At 51.6% G+C, this 18,737-nt stretch overlaps 8 protein-coding genes across 8 annotated transcripts; 3 read left to right on the plus strand and 5 right to left on the minus strand.

Moving 5' to 3' along the window:
- The first annotated feature begins 372 nt into the window (after positions 1-372).
- Positions 373-1,213, plus strand: AUEXF2481DRAFT_142753 (uncharacterized protein). The gene is made up of 3 exons (XM_013493597.1): positions 373-729; positions 779-894; positions 947-1,213. The coding sequence occupies exons 1-3, from the start codon at positions 474-476 to the stop codon at positions 1,118-1,120; spliced, it is 546 nt and encodes a 181-aa protein (XP_013349051.1). The 5' UTR covers positions 373-473; the 3' UTR covers positions 1,121-1,213.
- Positions 1,214-2,146: 933 nt separating this feature from the next.
- On the plus strand, positions 2,147-3,348 carry AUEXF2481DRAFT_470 (uncharacterized protein; the record flags this gene model as incomplete). Its single annotated transcript, XM_013493517.1, has 5 exons — positions 2,147-2,486; positions 2,533-2,767; positions 2,817-2,938; positions 2,986-3,101; positions 3,163-3,348. 5 exons carry the CDS (start codon positions 2,147-2,149, stop codon positions 3,346-3,348), a joined length of 999 nt encoding a protein of 332 aa, XP_013348971.1.
- A 501-nt stretch (positions 3,349-3,849) lies between these two features.
- AUEXF2481DRAFT_142532 (uncharacterized protein) lies at positions 3,850-5,629 on the minus strand. The gene is made up of 2 exons (XM_013493600.1): positions 4,866-5,629; positions 3,850-4,808 (listed from the first exon to the last, which is right to left on the minus strand). Exons 1-2 carry the CDS (start codon positions 5,317-5,319, stop codon positions 4,153-4,155), a joined length of 1,110 nt encoding a protein of 369 aa, XP_013349054.1. The 5' UTR covers positions 5,320-5,629; the 3' UTR covers positions 3,850-4,152.
- A 310-nt stretch (positions 5,630-5,939) lies between these two features.
- AUEXF2481DRAFT_472 (uncharacterized protein) lies at positions 5,940-7,337 on the minus strand (the record flags this gene model as incomplete). Its single annotated transcript, XM_013493520.1, has 4 exons — positions 5,940-6,101; positions 6,154-6,493; positions 6,552-6,902; positions 6,955-7,337. The coding sequence occupies 4 exons, from the start codon at positions 7,335-7,337 to the stop codon at positions 5,940-5,942; spliced, it is 1,236 nt and encodes a 411-aa protein (XP_013348974.1).
- Positions 7,338-8,367: 1,030 nt separating this feature from the next.
- AUEXF2481DRAFT_61158 (uncharacterized protein) lies at positions 8,368-9,705 on the minus strand (the record flags this gene model as incomplete). The annotated part of the gene is made up of 6 exons (XM_013493602.1): positions 8,368-8,639; positions 8,697-8,903; positions 8,955-9,039; positions 9,088-9,161; positions 9,223-9,538; positions 9,670-9,705. The coding sequence occupies 6 exons, from the start codon at positions 9,703-9,705 to the stop codon at positions 8,368-8,370; spliced, it is 990 nt and encodes a 329-aa protein (XP_013349056.1).
- A 917-nt stretch (positions 9,706-10,622) lies between these two features.
- Positions 10,623-11,939, minus strand: AUEXF2481DRAFT_24866 (uncharacterized protein; the record flags this gene model as incomplete). Its single annotated transcript, XM_013493603.1, has 1 exon — positions 10,623-11,939. One exon carries the CDS (start codon positions 11,937-11,939, stop codon positions 10,623-10,625), a length of 1,317 nt encoding a protein of 438 aa, XP_013349057.1.
- Positions 11,940-12,597: 658 nt separating this feature from the next.
- Positions 12,598-15,171, minus strand: AUEXF2481DRAFT_142262 (uncharacterized protein). Its single transcript, XM_013493604.1, has 3 exons — positions 14,950-15,171; positions 14,611-14,900; positions 12,598-14,563 (listed from the first exon to the last, which is right to left on the minus strand). The coding sequence occupies exons 1-3, from the start codon at positions 15,043-15,045 to the stop codon at positions 12,853-12,855; spliced, it is 2,097 nt and encodes a 698-aa protein (XP_013349058.1). The 5' UTR covers positions 15,046-15,171; the 3' UTR covers positions 12,598-12,852.
- An 868-nt stretch (positions 15,172-16,039) lies between these two features.
- On the plus strand, positions 16,040-17,962 carry AUEXF2481DRAFT_54773 (uncharacterized protein; the record flags this gene model as incomplete). Its single annotated transcript, XM_013493605.1, has 2 exons — positions 16,040-16,111; positions 16,166-17,962. Coding segments are annotated over 2 exons (1,869 nt in total), but the record flags the coding sequence as incomplete, so codon positions are not given.
- Between the last annotated feature and the right edge of the window lie 775 nt (positions 17,963-18,737).

Consider the following 18,737-nt stretch of genomic DNA (forward strand, 5'->3'; position numbering starts at 1 on the left):
AGATGTTGTGGTCGATGGACGCGCGCTTCCCGAGTATCTTGATGAGGACGACGAAGATTCCCTCTCGTACGATAGCACTATCAAATATGTCGAGTCAACAGCCGGCTCCAAATTCTGTGTGCGCACCAGTCTTGCTGGAATGGAGCTCGGAGACCTTGAGGGAGGCGATTGTGTCGTTGTGGACTATCTACTGGATGGCAAGCAAGTGGACTCCGTCGTCAAGAGGTTTCCTCTAATAAGACATCCTTCCTTTGACTTGCGTGGAGTTTGATACCGAGAGGGTGGATCAAGGAAGCAGAGAGATTTCATGTTTGCCGAACTCATCACAAGTAGGGCTACGTCACTCTCTTAGATTCAACTGACATCACATACAGTCGAGGACATGTCAAGTAGCAAGCCACGGCCGGAGCTTAAGGACTTGGGAACAATTACGGGTGAATTTCGTGTCGGCATCTCACAGAAGGAGGAGCACTATGAGAAACCATACCACGATACGTCGAACAAGCCCACGGTCGGCCATGAAAACGTCCATGAAAAACATCTCAAGGGTCAAGCGATATCGCAGCAGGCGAAGTACGCTTAGCCTCGAATTGCAACACACGTATCTTATTGCTAATACTGGCAGACCGGGAGATCCGTCTCGCATCCCTGAGCCCAATACTGTTCGTGTCAGGTACCTGAACGACTGTGAACCGTTTGCGACTTTCCAATTTCGATATCGTTCACGTAGTGAGTTCACCCACAGAGATGTACGATTGCACTACTGACTTTGACCTAGGGGTCCTCCAGATTCTTTGCCTCATTCCAAGAAGTCCAAGTCCAGTGCCGCTCGAGGATCGGCCAGAGGAGAGTCTCAGTAGAGAGGAGCTACTAGAACTTCTCCGCCGACAGAAGGTAGGTCAAATTAGCTTTTCGACTCACCAGACCCGAGAATTGACTTGCGTAGGCACGTCAAGAAGAGCAGATCACGATCAAGAGAGAGCTCAAGCGAGAGCGTGTTGACGACGATGAGAGTGATGATGAACTTGTCGTCGTATCCTCTCGACCACCCGCCTCAAAGGTGAAGACTTCGGTCAACGTGGACACTGGTGTCGAGACTATCGATCTGACAGATGATTGAAATGGGATGTACCATGGTTGGGCCACGCACACTTGCCGCCATCCACCCCCGACAGAAACACGGCGTTTGTTGTTTTACAGCATGACACCCCTGGTTGCGAAGACAGCAATAGCTTTTACAGATGATGCAGAATGCTGCTTTTCCATGAGAACAGTCGACAGACGTGAGTATAAACGGACTTTGCTTCATTGTTTTCTGCTCCAACAAATGAATCCTCTTACCAGAGTACAAGAATCGCGGTCATGGCGATTGGCTTTGGCCAGCAACGGTCTCGGCAAACTCTTGTGGACTGGAGTGTGTAGTTTAAGAGATGTAGAAAGAGCGAGGGACAAATCTGAGAAGACGTTCGGCGCGCTGGCGGCTTCTTTGGCAGGAGCATTCTTCTTCGTTGCTGCACTGATCAATAGACAGCTGTGACAATCTTGAAGAAAACACAATCGCGAGCTGAGATCTCTGTTCAGGGCTAACTTTCCGGCTTGCATCACTACCGCGTCACGGAACAAACGGATCTCAAGCTGGCTGGCTTCACTATAGAGTCGTGTCTCAACGAGCATTCACTGACCTTTGAACTTTCCGCAGATCGTTTCTCACATCTCACTCATCGACCCTTTTTCGCGGTCAATCACTCCCCTTCAACATCCCGCACCTTAACCACATTTGGTCTTGGTACAAATTAATCTTCGTGGTTGTTGCACAACTCTTTTTTTAACGCATCATACTCTGGCCGTCTTCTACTACCTGACACTACTTCTTGGACTGGACTCAGCCATCGTCACTTTCTCGCTTGACCATTGGCTCATGACATGAAGTATTCTTCAGGTCTTTGTGCAAATCCTACAACAGCACAGTTCACTCTGGTTATTTTCTGTTATCTCAACCTCCGTCTTGGATCGGATCACCGCCACCTTCTCGTCACCATCCCGCCCAATCCTCGTAGCTGCTGAAGGACTCATCCTTTGACATACAACACTTTGAACATCCTAAGTCTTAGACCGGACCGCTCTACTGCTCTATCGTTCTTCCATCATGGCTATTCTGGACACGCTTCCTGGACTGGAAGTCTCAGTTGTTGTGAACGGCCAAGATCTTCACGAATATCAGGACGCTCACGCAAGAGATGAAGAAGACACCGTTACCAAGTATATTGAGGTTGTTAGTGATGCATACTTTGCCATCAAGGTCACTACCGCAAGAAAACTCAAGCTGCCAGGCAATAATCTGTCCATTCACGTCACGATCGACGGCGTGTGGGTGTACGGAATTGATTTGAGTCGCATGGACAAAAATCGCTCTGGCCCGTACATGATCGATAGCGCGGTAGCTGGAAACAGCGTCGGGAAGCTGAAGTTCAGCAAGCTCAACATTGGTGCGTATGCTCGTACCCCGAGTTACACATTGTCTGACTGATCTAGTCGAGGAGAAAGGTGTGGGTCTGTCCCAAGATAAAAACAAGGTCCAGAAGCTGGGCTGCATCGAAGTTGTTGTCACCCACGAAAATAAGACAAAGACCAAGTCAAAACGTAAGGTGCGTCTTCCAGCACCAGTGGAAGATAGCGAAGACAACACAGACGACGAAGACCATGAAGACAACCAGAAAACAGTCTCTGAGAAAGACGTCAAGGGTCAAGGTGTCACTCATACTTACGGGTATGTGAGGAGAAACATCCGACTACATCACAGATACTGACCCCTACAGCTTGAGTGAAAAGGTCGACATCCCTCGTAGCAAGGGCGGCAAGTCTCACACCACCAAATACGTGGCGGTAATGGGAGCCAAGAATCCTGCAGGAACCTTCGGATTCCAATACAGAACGATGGGTTCGTTCCTCACTGTGACCTTTTGTATTTGTCCTAAACAACCACAGAATCCCTCAAAGCATTGATAATCGTTCCAAGAACGCCTTCGCCCACTCCTCTCGAAGATCGTCCCGAGGAACAACTCACCCACGAACAGACCATGGAACTGCTCCGTCGCTACAAGGTACGGCTTGTTATGTTCTCATATCTCGTTTACCAGGAAACTCTCGCTGGCGTCTCAACAGGCAAAGGAAGCCAGAAACATTGAGATCAAGAAAGAAATAGACAACGACGATTACAATTCCCGTGCCCACAAGAGAGTTCGTTCGACCATCACATCTACTTACCTGGAGCTCAATGACGATGAAACATTCATCGAGCTCTCTGCAGTCAACAAGGAAAAGAACATTCCCATTGTCGATCTGGATTGATCCCGCCACAGAGTCACTTCATCACCTATCGTCTACAACTATAAAACATACAAAAGCACGCGACACAAAGTTCGGGCAAGATACAAGCGTGAAAGACCTGCTAAGAACAGATTGAATCATGAGGGCAGGACATCTCATTACGAAGCTGAAAGACACAAGAAAAGTCGGACAGAGAGAGCAGACTTCGCAGCTTTGCATACATGACAATACATCATCCCGAAAGACAAGTCTATGTCCTAAACATATCACAATGCGTGTTTCTGCATCAATAGCGTGACTTGGACGACAAAAAGTTGGGACTCCTTTCACAGATCAGGGTGCTCCGCACAACCATAAAACATGGTCTTCTTTCGACTCATAGTTTTCTGAACACTTTACAAACTACAAGCTCAGACTAATCCATTGGCTCTTCGACAGGATAGAACAATGACAGAGGTATGTCGACTTCGGTCGCTACAACCTAGGATCTTGATTCTGCAGAGTTAGTTCATGTTGTCTGTTACACGGATGCATCCTGATTCGACAGTCGCGCCTGCATGCTAGTGGTGTAACTGTGTCAGCGAGAGAAGGCTCTGAATATAGAAGAAGTGCAGAATGTCTTCGAGAACATGAAATGATTGACTGAGAGGCATCAGAGAGACCACTCCAAGGTCCAAACCAACCCAACTCCGAACGCCGTGGAGAAAAAAGTAAGACGCCTTTTGGGAAGCGCAGCCATGATGTCAAGAGATGACCAAAAAGAGGAGCTAGACAGGCACACTCTGAAAACGCCTTCTCCATCACATTCCACCCCCTTAAAACCCCTCAAGTCAACTCCAAAAGCGTACTCTCCAACCAAGCCCCCGTACCCTCAAAAACCGCCAATCCGACATCCTCCCCCCAAACCCTTCCCTCCATCCTAGTCCCCTCAACCCTCTTCTTCCACCACTGCAACTCCAAAAAGTCATCCCTCTTATCAACCTCCCCATTACTTTCACAAAGAAACGGGATTTGAGGTGCTGAAAGATCAGCTCTTCTCCCGCCAGAGCAAAAATGCAAAGAGCAGAGTTCAAAGGCCAAAGCATCTGCAGCGGAAAAAGCTTCTCGGAGATGAGTAAGTGGGGAGCGGAAAGGGTTTCTTAGGCCAGTGGAGCGGATTGACGATGTGAGGGAGGTGGAGGAGAGGGTGAGGTAGTGGATTACACGATCTAGCATTTCGTAAACGGCGTGGAGGGCTAGAGATGTACTTGACCGAGGCCAGAGTGAGAGGTCTTGACTTTTCTTGATGTAGCGTAGGGATTCATGTAGGGCTTTTGCGATGGCGAGGATACTAGGGGGACATATCTGTGTTGAGGCTTCTGCGAGAGCTTTGCGGAGGAATGTTGATGCCGAGGTGATGATTTCTTTTGCGTTTGTGGGGCCGAGATCTGTGGTTGTGGGTGTGGTCGAGATGTTAATATCCATATAGGCTGGAGGGAGTGCTGGTGGAGTGTGTATTAGTAAAGGTGGAAGTAAAGTAAGATGCAGAGCTCACTTACCCTGACGATCGGTTGTGCATCTCAACACTTCGATCTCTTCATCGTGTGCCTGGCCCAATTCACGAAGATCTGCCAGATACGTCGCTTCGATGTGATCGCGCTCTCTCATGTCAGCCCGATGATCCCTCCCCATCTCAATCCAACTCTGCTGTAGATCAAGGATACGCGTACACTGCTCCTGAATTTCGAGACTCTTTTGATGGATAACACGATCTTTCAGTCGAAGTTCCCCCATCAACTGCTTGTTCTCTCGGTTCAGGTTCGCATTTACCGTTTCTTGCTTCTGCTGTTTCGCATGCTTTCCACGTCGTGTTTGTGCTGCTGCTCCGGCGTTGCAACAAAGTTGGACGTCGCTGATGATGCAGTAGCCGTTTGTCTCGAGTTCGTGAGCCTGTCGCTGTTCTTCTGTTGGACCTGGCTGGACCTGGCCGCTGACCTTGTGCTGCACAACCATGCCTGCAGTGCTGGCAGATGGTTGGTTGCCTTCACGTGTTTGAACACTCTCACGTGATTGGCGAGAGTTGTTGCAAGAGAATTGGCTAGAGACCTGATTCAGTTGCCCGAGGCAGGTGATGGCACTTACTGAGGCTGCAAGTGATTGTCAGACGCGAGTCTGCTGCGTGAGTTGTGAGTCTGAAAGCATCTTGCCGCTGGGTGTTGGCCAAGTATAAGCCAACTCGTTTCAAGGGTAGCACAACACTCGTCAGAATTTCGACAGCGCAGCCTCTACAGCGCAAAGGACGACGAATCCTTCATGGCGATACACTCGAATTAAAGCTTGGAACAAGACCATTCTTCCAAGCACATGCGACGGGCAAAGCATCAGAGCTGTTCAAGGAGTGGACGAAATCCAAGCCAGCGTATATTTCATGAAACAAAACGTGGTGCGTGCTCTTCACGTGCAACTGTGAATGAATGGGAAGAAATAAAAATGAAGAATCAGGATTTTGGAAAATAGGATTTTTTTCGAGTGCTGCTGTTATACAATGGGGAATCTCTTTAATGTGGTCGGTCGTGAGAGAGGTCATGGGCCTCTTGCAGCAGGAAATTATCATACGTACGAGGCTGGCTGGCTTAATGCATCTCGTGGCTGACCTGGGCATCCACTTCGTCTTGGAGGTGCTTGCCGGGACGGCCTCTACCCGTGTCGGCCGGGCTCTTCATGTCGGAACTTTCTTCTCCGCTGTCAGGGCTGTCGGGCCTACTGTCGCTAAGAGTTCTACGATTGCGCTGCATCTATGAAGAGGTTAGTCTGTGGATATGATCGAGAGATGTCTATAAAACTCACCCAGCTGCGAACACTGCCGAGAAGACCCATAGTGTAGCCGGCAGCAAAGTCACTGTTGCTGCCTCTTGAAGCGCCCTGGCGCAAGTTATAGCCAAGACGATCAGGAGTCGAGAGACCGCGGGCGGGACTGTTGGGTCTGCTGGGCTGCCAGAATTGTCGGAGGTCTCGGCCGAGCTCTTGACCAGTTGCAGTCCAGTTTGTGCGAATCGAGTCGCGCAGCTCGGCGACGTGACGCTTGATATCGAGCTCGTTCTTCTTCAACCACGATACGTTGAGCTCTTGGCGAGTGGTGCCGCGCTTGAGCTGACGCGCAATGTATTGTTCGTAGTCTCTAACAATTCTGCACGCACACAAGTCAGTATACTGTTTGTCGCAGTCATGGTTTGGCCTCTTGTTACTTTGTGATGATGCCAGTTGTGCTGACACCCTCGGTGCGCTGAGTCACCAGGAACATGCCCTTTTCCTTGACAGGCTTGTAGATGTCGTCGCCCTCGTCGGCGCCATAGGGGATGTCATCGTGAGCAACGTAGTCGATCTCGTGCTTCTCGAGGAATTCGACGTCCACAATCCAGGGGCAGTCTTCTATGACCTCGTCCACCCATTTGCAGTGTCTGACCGTCTCGGCGCGGTCCTTTCCACTGAGTACTGTAAGACCCTTGCGGCGGTGGGTCTCTGTGTCGCCGGTGACACCGACGAGGAGATGGACGTTGGGGAAAGCAGTCTTCGCTTGTTGAAGCTGACGCATGTGTCTGGGCTCTGTCAGAAACGTGTCTTGCAGCGGGAGTGCAGCAGGTTACATACCCCATGTGGAACAAGTCAAAGACACCGTCGGCGTAGATGCGTACGGGACGACCCTCTGGTGGAGGGTTGGTCTTGTAGCCAACGGGCTCGACCAAGCCGGCCTTGGGAGGAGCCTCCATCTTCATGGTGCCAGCTTCACCGTTGACACCGAGGTCCTGCTCTTCGTCTTCGTCGTCATGCTGGTCGGTGGGTTCTGAGCGAGATCGCTTGTTAGGTGGGTCTTCGTCAGAGTCTTGCGAAGCAGACTGCTTGACGCTCTGGGGGGTTTGTGCAGTCAAGGCTTCGCCGGACGCATCGTTGGACAAAGACTGGGTGAGATGGTTGTTGTTTCCAGCTGCGGCATTGGAGCCTGCGGTGCCAGCCCGCTTGCGTTTGGGAGCCATTGTGTCGCGGGATTGATTTGACAACTACTGGACTTGTCGGGTGAGATCGACAAGGAGTGCGCAAAGGGGAGAAGAGCGGCAGTGTGAACAGTCGGAGCTAAGTGACGAGCTGCCTCCGCAATCATCCTGAACGCCAGCCGACGAGGGCCGTGCCCGATGACGTCCGTGCCCGATGACGCCCGTGCGCATCCTCGAGAGCTGCATCCTGGAATGAAGTGACAGCAAGCAGGAGTGACGGTGAGACGTTCTGGAAATTACAGGTTTTCGTCGCGTACCGACACCAAGACTTCCTTTGCCGCTCATGCAGACATTATGACTTTTGATTGGCTCTTGTCTTATCAAATACTCCTTCCTCTCTCTCTCTCTCTACTCCTGCCGTCCTGTGTGCGCAATAACTCGAGTGGCCCTTTGGGCTGCCTTGGAAATCGGGAAAAAGCTTATATCGTCATGTCCATGTCCTGAATCATCCGTTGTTCTTGTCCATTGCTCATGCTGAATCAGCAACACCTCCCATCTTGGGCTCTGCAGGTGTTTGCGTCTCACCAGCACCCTGCTTGCCTTGTTCTTGTGATCCGTTCTTGCCATCATCTTGTCCCTTGCTAACTTGGCTGGCAAGGTCCTTCTCCTCGTCGTCGCTCTGGTCGAACATGTCCGTGTCGTTCTCGCCAGAATCTGTCATGATCTCGGTACCGTCGCCGAGAAGAATCACACGACCAGGGCCGCCACCGAGCATGCGCGAGCGGTGCTCCATGTCCATGTCGTACTCATCCGGGCTGTCGTTGCTGTCATAGCGGTGGTGCACACCAGGTCCCTTGAACTCGGCTGTACATAGCATTCATATTAGACAAGGGCTCATCACCGTCGAGTTTGCAATGATAGATGGGCTTGGTACGCAGACAAGAGTTGTCAAGCTCCCTTTTGAGATGGGTATCCGCAGGCATATAGCGCTAATAAACAAGGAAACTCGGAAAACAAGGGGCGCAACAGTATGCTATGAATGGACATGGGGGGCTGAAGGGGGAAAAGGTGTTTACGACTGACCGTACTCTGGGGGTGCGCAGGGTCCGTCACCGTTTGCGACTCTGTCCGCAATCATTTGGTACCACTCGTCCTTTGACTTGCCGTTGAGCAGAGCAACAACCGACATGGTCATGTTGTCACAGCCAACACCGCCGGTCTCGCTGTTGGAGGCCAGGCAGTTGTCCATCATGTTTTCACAGATGGCAGACAGCTCCTGCTTTGCTGCGATTCCGCGACGGACGAATTCGATGACGGCTTGCGAAGACTGGCAGTCCCAGATACCTGTGAACCAAAAGTTAGAAATGCCGTATGCTGTAGTGTATTGATACAATTGCTTACCATCACATGCAAGCACAACAAACTCATCATCGTCCGAAAGGTCGTGGATAGTCACGTCGGGGTAGGCGGTGACGATTTGCTGCTCTGGAGGCAGGTCGGCGCTCTTCTTGAACTCAAAGTCGCCAATGGCGCGGGAAAGGGCGAGGTTGCCGTTGACACGACCGAAGTCTACGAAACCGCCGGCAGCGCAGATTCTTGCCTTCTCGCCTGTTTTGATGTCAGCACTGTTCGCGACGAATAGGAATGTTGAAGACGCACCCTCATTCTGGGGCTTGTGGTCAAAGGAGAGAGGCTTTGCTCTGCCCTTTACACCAAGCACAGTTCTGGAGTCACCAGCGTTGCCCTAACCTGTCAGCAGAGCACAGTTCAGGTAGAGTTCATACAAACATACAACGTAGATCTTGTCGTGGGTGATGATACCGACGGTGGCGGTACATCCAGAGACTTCCTCCTCATATCTTGGGTCTAACGCGGAGTCAGCAATCGAACGGATTGACGAGCGCCTTTCAAGCGTGGGCGGACGAACCACTGAGAATGGCCCTGTCGATTGCGAGGAAACCGTCCTTGAGGGCCTGCTCAAAGTCCTTGTTCTTGAAGGCTTCCTGCTTTGCAACGATCTTGTGCAGATTTTCACCCGTGTAAATCGCGACTTTGTCTCCGCCATGACCGTCATAGACACCGAAAAAGCTGATGCGGACGTCGGATGCGGCGGGCTTCAGATCGTCGCCTTCGAGGGGTTGCAGGTCGAGGATGGTTGCGTGGGCGTCCTCCATGCTGATGCGCCATCCCTGCATGCATGAGATTCCGAAAGAAATGCGATCATCTTGTCCACTGCTCGAGTGCTAGAGGCGGCACGATGTGTTAGCAATCAGAAGTCGTGAGCGCAGAGGGGCAGCAGACGGGGGGCGTCTGTGTGAGATTGGAGGCAGGCAGGCGGGGAAAGGCAGGAGGTCTTGTGACGAGCGACACGTACCTTTTCGATGACGGGCTCGGAGAGGGTTTGACCCATGATGGATCGCGGAGGTCGAGGTTTGGCGGAGGAGGGCGGCTAGAAGGGTTCGGTGAAGCTGGAGGAAAGGTCGCTGGGAGTCCGAGGATAACTGGGATGTATAGCTGAGTGCGTGTGCCGTGTGGAGTAGGTTCTGTAAGCGGGGCCCAGCAGAACACGATAATTTTATGACGTGCGCCTTGAACAATAGGTGACAGGAGCTTCAGATGTTTGGTCTCTTACGCGTCTGACGGCAAAGAGATGGGTTCTGGGAGGTTTGTGGTGGCAGAGAGGAGGGAGGAGCGAACAAGAGGCCACTGGCTGGTGCGCGTTGAAGTCCTTGCCAGAACGCCAGAACGCCTGCCGCCATCGCATGACGTTTGCCCGCTGCTGATGGAAACACCCCACTCCGCAACAAAGAAACCACCTTGTCTATTCCTTCTGCGTGTCCTTCTTGCGATTCTGTATCTTATGCATCTTGCCTAACATTCTTGAGCATCTTGCGAGCTTCTCGCAACAACACTGGCCTTCTGTTCAGCTGTTCCGCGACACCTACTAATTGCGCTGCTTTCGGATAGCCGCCAACCGTTGCTATGAACCCCCTCTCGAACGAGACGCGAAACCTTAAGCCATCTAGACACGTTCAGCTACACATGCAAATTCGACATATGAATTGAGAAGCAATGCACATTCATACACCATAATGTCCACTAGCATTGGATTAGTATACACTCGCGTCCACGAGTATGACTGCTCTGGAGATCAGGTGATGTATGCAACATGTGATTTTGCGCCTGTCTAGAACAGATGGCCCATAGGAAATATCGGCACAGATCGTGCAGAGGCAGGCCATACAGAATGTGCTGTGGGGTATTCATCCAAGGCCAACAAACGCCATATGCTAACTCCAAAAACCAAAGACAAGATTAAGAGACATCTCATGCTCCAAGTTCGCTTGGCCTTCGCTCCCTACCTCCATCTATTCCAAAGTTGAATCTGCCCAATTCATCCGAGCTTGGATAAAACACCATTGGGGAGCTCCGGCGTCTGGGGCTGCGCGAAGGTATATCAGGCGTCGGACTCAAGTGCCTTTGATGATCCTGATAGGACCCATCGTAGGCATCTTGATCGTAGTCTTCGCTGCTTGCGAATGGATTCTGGTAGTATGGATGAGGATAGTCCTGGGCTACCGATCCAGCTAATGCTGCGAGTGACGGCTGACGGGCGGCATTGGCATGAGGCGAGTCAAGATTGCGGTAGCCTTCAGAGCTGTTCCGAGGAGGCCAGAAGCCGCTACTACGACGTCGTTGTGGCTCTTGCTCGATCGGGCTGACAGGACTGGCAGCCATAGCTTCAAAAGACTCGGGAGAGAATGGAGTAGGTGGGCGATCCTGCCTGTATGCAGGATGAGTGTCTTCTGAAGTAGAGATTCTCTGCAAGGATCCGCGATTTGATCGCTCTGCGGATAGCTCAGCAGGACTGTGGTCTTCTTCGTGCCTGTAGCCGCCATAGCCAAGATGCATGTCATCGTCGTCATTGGTCCAGTCTCTAGTAGTATAGACGCCATGGGCGGCCATTGGAGCTTGAAGCAATGGTGGTGCATCCGGATTGCCATACTTTTCCGCCTCGGCATCGTTACGCCAGGAGTAGACCTCGTTCTCTGAGGGACTCGAGAGTCTCCTCTTGAAGTAACTTCCCGTGTTCTTACGACGGCGGTGTAAGAACCAGATAAGGAACACACCCAAAGCGAGCGCAATTGACCCCAATACCACACCAAGAATGATGCCCAGTCGTCTGTCCCAGGGGTCCCGCATCTGCGGTTCGTGACTTGATGATGTGGAAGTTGCACTTGGGATTGTGCTAGACAGGGTGTCTGATGCTGCAGATGTCAAGACTGGTCTGGCGTTCTCGGTCGTCGAAGCGATGGCCGAAGAGGGACTCGTATCTGATATCGAGGCTGAGGTCGTGGTCGTGGTTGAGAGCGAGGACTCAGTAGCTGGAATAGTGTAGGTCTGAGAGCCAATGACCACGGTCGTCGGCCATGTCATTGAGGCAACATCGGTAACTGTTGTTGATGGATAGACGTTCTTGATCAAGGAGTCGGCCTGTGATAGAAGCGATTGGATTCCGTTCTGGACCTGACTTGTCTCTGCTGTGACTATAGCTTCCAGAGCATTGAGCAGACCGGCCGGCTGATCGTCTGCGGTTGCCAATCCTACGAGGAGAGCAACGGTCAGATTGACCTTCATCCTCATGCTTAATGCTTTACTTGAGAGGAGCCAAGAGCGTTGTGATCAATTGATGACAATGCGTATCTGAGACTCAAATCAAGCTGGAAGAGAGATCAATGCTTCAAGAGGGCGGGAGATGATGATTAAAGAAGGAAAAAGGGTAGTCATGATTGAAGGTAAATTATCAAAAGCAAGAACTTGAGGAAAGTCATTGAGCGTGCCGAAAGTACTCTTCCACATGGTTCGAACCTACAGTAAGAGCACGCCAATCATCCCGTGCTGTAGATGAGTGATGGCGAGGTACTTTGTGCACCGGAAATGCCAATCCATCTTGTTAGCGACGACCCAATAAGCGAGCACAGCAACCCTGCGAAGTTGCCCTGCCTCCCCAGATCCCAGCCACAGAAGAGGGGTAGCCGTGGCGCCATGGATGGCTCTCGAACAGCTGAGCCACACTGAAGCGCCACGGATCAGCATGACAAAGCCTGGAAGAGAACTCGCTGCGGCTCGCTCGAGAGGGCCCGCATCAAAAATCAAGTTCTTAAAGGCGCATGGAGTCACTGATCACCACATTGATGCCATTGTGCATAGATAGCGTCTACCACAATGTCACTGTCGCAATTTTGCCTTCGATAACGCCGGACTTGCTGGCCTCTTGATAACGATTTCGCCACGAGATAGGCGACGCGAATATTGACTGGCATATTCGGATATGGCTTCCTCGGGCTCCTATGCCCCTCGTGTAGCTCATTGGCGACAACCAATTACGGCATTGTGCCTGAGTTCATCTGAATCGTTGCCCAGGCATGTCTCGCACACTAGCCACCATCAAGAGGCTAAAGCTGTCGTTGCGTGAGCCACAATTCGATTATTGCTTTGACGGTGTAAAGCTGTGATCAAGTCTGGTACGATGGTGACTGCAGTTCATATCGCATCTTCAGTATTTATGCGTGTGTGGCATACCAAGCTGCTCCTGTTGATCGCCGAGTGGTCCCATTGCATCAGAATTATGTCCATGCCATACTGGATACTGATTGTTTGTTTGAGGTACCGAGCCATTGTACTGCGACTGATAGAATGCAGTACTTTGCTGGAATTCTGGAGGATAGGTCGGAGTGATGAGTGGTTGAAGATGTTGTTGTGGTCCCGAAGGGGGCATGACTGTGTCTGCGAGGGGTACGACAGAGTCGGTAAAGTTCCAAACAGGGCGGGCCGGTCCATTAGAGGAGTCCTGTCTCTTCCAAACCCTTTGATTCAAGGAGGAGAGAAGACTCTCGGAGTCGCGTTGAAAACGATCACGCCAGCTCATGTAGCCCCATCGTAATCCAAACAGGCCTAGACAGTCCGTCAAACGCTTGATACAGGTGATGCTCCGCATGAGGTTCTTCTGGAAGTCTCTAGGGGTATGGGGTGCTGGTGGTGGAGGCGCTGAATCGACTGGGACATGTGGCGGATCTGGGATGATGCCTGACAAGAGTCTATCCTCATTTCCTTGCAATACTTCAATGAACTGACGGCCAGTCATGTACACTCTCATGGCATCGTAGAAACTCAGAGGAGCAGTCTTGACACGTTCGTTCGCGTGAGAGGTCATCTTCTCGGCATATTGGATGCAATGCTCGAAGATCAGGCTCTGTGCAAAGGGAGCGACGAACGGCATCCGTGGTGAGGCGGCGAGGATATAGATGTATGAGTAGAGCAGATTAAGTTCGAAAAAGGTGCGAACCTGCGGACTCATGCTTAGAGACAATCCAGCGAACCAACTTCTCATGGCTTCACAGGAGCGCCAGATGGTTGGGTAAGGATCTGACAATGGTATTCGTCCTGACTGGAACAGCTCAGTGTACCAATCAGATTGTATCCGTCTCAGATTGAAAAGGTCAATAGCTGAACCGAAGCTTTTGAACAAGATATGATTCGAATCGTCTTTCGCGTCTGGCGAGACCAAAGTTTGTGCCACAGAGAAGGGCAACGCAACATTCGCGGAATCATCAGAGAACGAGAACGCCCTTGACTGAATTAAACTCGTTGTTCTGTCGAAACCATAGACGCACCAGAAGACTCGTCTTCGTAGCTCAAGTTTTGCTCTTGAGATAGAAGTACTTCGGGGAGGATCCTGGTGAAGTCCCAAATCAACCATAGCGCGTGAGGCCGCGCCTATAAGCCCCCAGCTGTCGAAATGGTGAGGGTCGATCATTGAGTACTCATGCAGCAGTAACATCGCCTGCACACTCGCAATGGATCCCGGGCGGAGGACGTGTTCAGCGTGGACCAACGCTGCTGAGACATGTCCAATCGCGGCCATATAGTTGCCGTCACCACGTTGCTCCATGCGCCCAGCGTGTGCAATCGCAAGTACTAGTCTGACGGAGAAGTGATCGAAGGGTGATGCTGTGAAGTTTCGCAAGTTCTCCGAGTTGTATACAGCATCAATTGACGCATAAAAGCTTGACTCTTCGAAGAATGGATACATGACGAAAAAATTCTCAAAATAGTGCCTGATGGTGATCATGGCTTCGTTCCTGGGCGGTAGTGGGGTCACAAATCCAGGTGGTAGAGAGTCCTTAGTGCAAGCAGAGAGCACCATGCGGGCATAAGACATGCTTGAGGTGAATCCATAGAAATCTCGCGCAGTCGCATTGACGGTGCTTCAAAAGTCAGCATGGAATAAGGCGAGCAGAGAATAATTACTGACAGATAGCCGAAATCAGAAACGAGGTCATCAATCTCTTGAGCCTCAAGCCTCTTCGAAGTTCTGTTTCCGCCTTCGGAAGGGACATGTCGCAGCACAGCACCATCATGGTTGTGATCGTGATCAGTCACAATAGAGGCTTTCCTATGTTGAGACTCTTGCAGCCTTCGCTCAAGCTTTTCTATCCTTGTTTCCAAGGTAGATACATAGCTTCGCTCTTTGCCTCTAGCGAACTGATCATTGGTACTGGAGCATTCAGCTTGTTTTCCTGATCTTTCGCAGGCGGTACATGCCTAATTTCGTTAGGATCAGATAAGTAGGCGCGAGTCAGTGCGAGCTTACAGGAAGTTTGCCGTCGCATTTGATTTTCGCAGACCTACATCGCGAGCAGGCCGCGACCGGACGACTAACTCTGAGTAAGGGAGTTTCGAAAACCATGGGGTCGAGATCTGAGATTGTGGCTTGAATGGCTTTTGCATATGGTCAGCTAAGATTTAAGGATGTGAAGCTGGAGCGACGGGATAAAGTCCGTATGGCGGTGCGCTGCGTGTAGTTCACGATTGACTTACGGACGAAAGAACCACACCCCGAAATCGGTAGATGGTGTCAAAAGCTATCGTCAAGGCTGGGGCCAAGAACGTTGATTATGAGATAATTGGGAGAAGAATGGCGGTGTTAGTGGGAACGATGAAATGCGGCTCTCTAGGACCCAGACCCCTCTTGTTCCTTTGGAGAAACAACCGAGGGCCCTAGAGTATTTGCCAAAGTTTGCGCAGTCGGCGCTGCTCGTTTATCTCTTCTGCTTCTGTAACAAATCAAATAGCGAAATTAAGACAAGGGCAGCGACACTTGAGCATTCTTGGCTAGGCTGGTCGAATCGGAGAGGGCTTGCCGGAAGATTGCAACGGCTTTTTCAAGCAATGGTGCTGAATTTGCAGCGGTTGCTTCGTCCGTCATCCGAAAAGTCGGGTAGTCAAGGGATGTCAAGGGATCAAGATGTTGGGTAAAAGAAGTGCCGGGAAGTGTGCGCGAAGTGGCGCGAAGTGTGACACTGGCATAAGATATTGAGCCGAGGCGCACAAGAACAAAAGACAGGGAGGCCGCAGGGGGTCTCTAAGGAGTAGGATCAAGTCGACCAAAGCAGCTGGACCCTTGCAAGCGATCGATAGTAGTGGCTCCCCGCAGAGCTGAAGTGGATCCAGAAGGGAAAGCGAATCTGCTTTGGCTGCTTGTGAGACAATCAAGCGTCGCTTTGTACAGACGGGCGGTTACGGTTTGCGGTATGAGGCGTACCAAGCCATCGATAAGCCCATTGTGACCCATTGTGAGAGAAAGTCTCTGAGCCTCTTTGGACGAGTTACAGGCTGCTTCCTGGCGCAGGATGCAAGCCCCAGCAGCAGGGCCAGCCAAGGGCAAAGGCAAAGGCAGCCCGGCAGCAGCAGCGAACGATGACAGCTCGTCGCGAGTCGCCCACACGTTGACGGCGTGCTCGCGGTGCCGACAGGTACGATAGAAGCTTGATAGCACAGCTTGCGACAAGTAGACTGAGAGTGCATAGCGCAAAACACGATGCGACCCTGGCCTACCACGCTGCGGACCCTGCGAACGGACAAACTCGGTGTGCGAGTACTGGGATCCGGCCAAAGGCAAGAACGTCAACCGCGACTATGTCATCTACCTGCAGAACAGAGTGCGACAACTCGAAGCGGAGCTGGAAAAGGGCGAGGACGACGAAGGACACAACGACCCGGAGGTCATGGTGCGCAGTGGTGCCGGCGTCAAACTGCAAGAGCACGACGAGACCAAATACCTGGGCCCCTCGAGCGGCACTCAGATCACGCGTCTCGTCATGCAGCTGGCCAAACACTTTACCCACTCAAAGTCCATCAAAGAGATTGTCAATGAGACAAAGGCCCGCCAAGTCAAGGCCCTCTATGCCGAAGAGGCCTCCAAGCCCACGTCCAAGATATATCCCCTGACCAGCGACGTCGCTGCAGAAGACCTCCCTGCTCGCAGCTTGACCGATCTCCTGATCCAACTCTACAATCTCAAGGTCCAGCCAATGTATCCTGCCCTGCACGAGCCTTCGTTTGCAAAAGATGTCGATGTTGTCTACAATGGTAGCCCGGATCCCTATCAGAACTACATCGTTCGCATGGTAGTCGCCATCAGTCTGCAAAAGATGGATACCCAATACGCCGGCCTGGCCGACAGCTACTATCTGGCTGCTCTGCAATATCTCAGCCCTGTCATTCGACCCATGAACCTGAAAACTCTGCAAGCTTTCGCCCTGATTGCAGAGTACTCGTTGCTTACGCCCACCCGAACTGCCATCTATTACGTTATGGGTCTTGCCGTCCGTCTCGCTCAATCTCTGGGCATCAACGAAGAGCGTACCATCACTCGCACGCAGTCTGGCGGCAAGGCCGATTGTCTGGAAATCGATATGCGCCGTCGCCTATTCTGGTGCACCTTTGTCATGGAGCTTGGCCTGTCGCATGCTCTAGGTCGTCCGTCCATACTCGCCACACACCAAGATCACATCGACGTCGAATTCTTCGAGGCAGTTAGCGACGAGTACATCACCCCCGACGGCATTTCTCCTGGTGCTCCCAGGCCGAGTCTCAAAAAGTGGATTGCCATACACTTCTTCAAGATGCGCATGCTCCAGCTTGAGATCCGAAGAAAGCTGTACCAGAAGAAAAGAGCTACTCCGAAAGACGACAAGGACATCTGGTTCCTCCAAATGCAGGCTAAACTCGAGTCATGGAGAGATGCAAGTCCGACCAAGGACGAAGGCAGTGGCCTCAACAAAGTCTGGTTCATCGGAAGATACAACACTATGGTTGTCTTCCTCTACAGACCATCGCCACAGGTGCCTAATCCATCCGTCTCTGCCGCCTTGAAGGTCTTTGAAGCTTGTCGCTACAACATCTACCTTCAGAGAGAACAGATCACTATGGGCAACGTTGATCTGACATGGATCTTTGTCCAAGCAATCTTCATGGCTATTAACAGCCTCTTGTGGTCGCTGTCATTTGCCGAGGTGCGCAAGCAGAATCCTAGACAGGACGTCCAGAAACATCTACATACTGCCATGGAAGCCATCAGACTTGGCTCGGAACGTTGGCCAGGTGTACTATCAGCTATTGAACTCTATCACGATCTAATCTCGGCAATCTTGAAAGCTTACGACAAAGATGGTGATATTCCACTCCAAGAAGCGACTCCTTCAGACACCGCTTCCCCTAGTGGGAATCCCTACTCACCAAATGCCAGTCACTCACTAGGCGCGAGCCCGGGAACGATCTCGACCGTCTCGGTAGCCACGCCGCCAGAAAGGATCGCTCCTTATAGCACGTTCCAGCGCACCAGTGTGGAGCATCCTCCTCCGATGCCTTATCAGCCATCTGATCACCATGTCATAACGCCTCCGATCTATCGAAATAACCAAGCTCAACAATCTATACCACGCATCAGTGAGCCCGATGTTTCACCTGATGCATACCAGACATTACAGGCCAACAACTCGTCCTCCTACTTCCAACCTCTTCCCGGCAACTTCTCAGAAATTTCCGGGTCCAACTGGAGCAGCCAATATAACTCTCCCGCTCAGAGAGGCGGCTCAGACACCTACAGTCCCTACGGTCCGTCTCCTTCCGGCAATGGCCTAGCACCGCCAGCCAACTCCTCATACTCATCCTCGTCGCCGCTATATGGACCTGGAGACCCCGCGCAACAGACCGCTGAGAACATGATGGCGAATCCTAGCTATTGGGGTCAAGACATGTCACAATTCGGCTCTGGACTTGACCATGCTCAACAGAGTGAGTTGATGCAGTCGCTAGAGACATCTGGGATGGAGGATATTCAGCATATGATTAGTAGCACGTTACGTGCATATGGGCAGCAAAGACCACAGAATGGTTGAAAGGACTATTCGTCGCGATGACTACGCATTACGACACGATGAATGGCTTGGACCGGGTCTACAGATCCGGCCCATCACAATTTGGTGACAAGGTTCGTCAGGGTCACAATACCTTGAATTGGAGTCCCTCTGCCCAGGGTCAGCGATGTACCGGCGTCCCGCAGGCCTCAAGCACTCTTGTCATTCACGGCCTTGAGCA

The sequence above is a fragment of the Aureobasidium subglaciale genome (assembly GCF_000721755.1).
Source record: "Aureobasidium subglaciale EXF-2481 unplaced genomic scaffold scaffold_0, whole genome shotgun sequence".
NCBI lineage: Eukaryota > Fungi > Ascomycota > Dothideomycetes > Dothideales > Saccotheciaceae > Aureobasidium > Aureobasidium subglaciale.

Coding starts and splice junctions, on each gene's coding strand:
- AUEXF2481DRAFT_142753 (XM_013493597.1), top strand. CDS start 474: ATGAGAAACCATACCACGATACGTCGAACAAGCCCACGGTCGGCCATG. Junction 730..778: donor ATTTCGATATCGTTCACGTA/GTGAGTTCACCC, acceptor ACTTTGACCTAG/GGGTCCTCCAGATTCTTTGC. Junction 895..946: donor AACTTCTCCGCCGACAGAAG/GTAGGTCAAATT, acceptor TGACTTGCGTAG/GCACGTCAAGAAGAGCAGAT.
- AUEXF2481DRAFT_142532 (XM_013493600.1), bottom strand. CDS start 5,319: ATGGTTGTGCAGCACAAGGTCAGCGGCCAGGTCCAGCCAGGTCCAACA. Junction 4,809..4,865: donor ATGCACAACCGATCGTCAGG/GTAAGTGAGCTC, acceptor ACACTCCACCAG/CACTCCCTCCAGCCTATATG.
- AUEXF2481DRAFT_142262 (XM_013493604.1), bottom strand. CDS start 15,045: ATGGTTTTCGAAACTCCCTTACTCAGAGTTAGTCGTCCGGTCGCGGCC. Junction 14,901..14,949: donor AATGCGACGGCAAACTTCCT/GTAAGCTCGCAC, acceptor TAACGAAATTAG/GCATGTACCGCCTGCGAAAG. Junction 14,564..14,610: donor GTTTCTGATTTCGGCTATCT/GTCAGTAATTAT, acceptor TGACTTTTGAAG/CACCGTCAATGCGACTGCGC.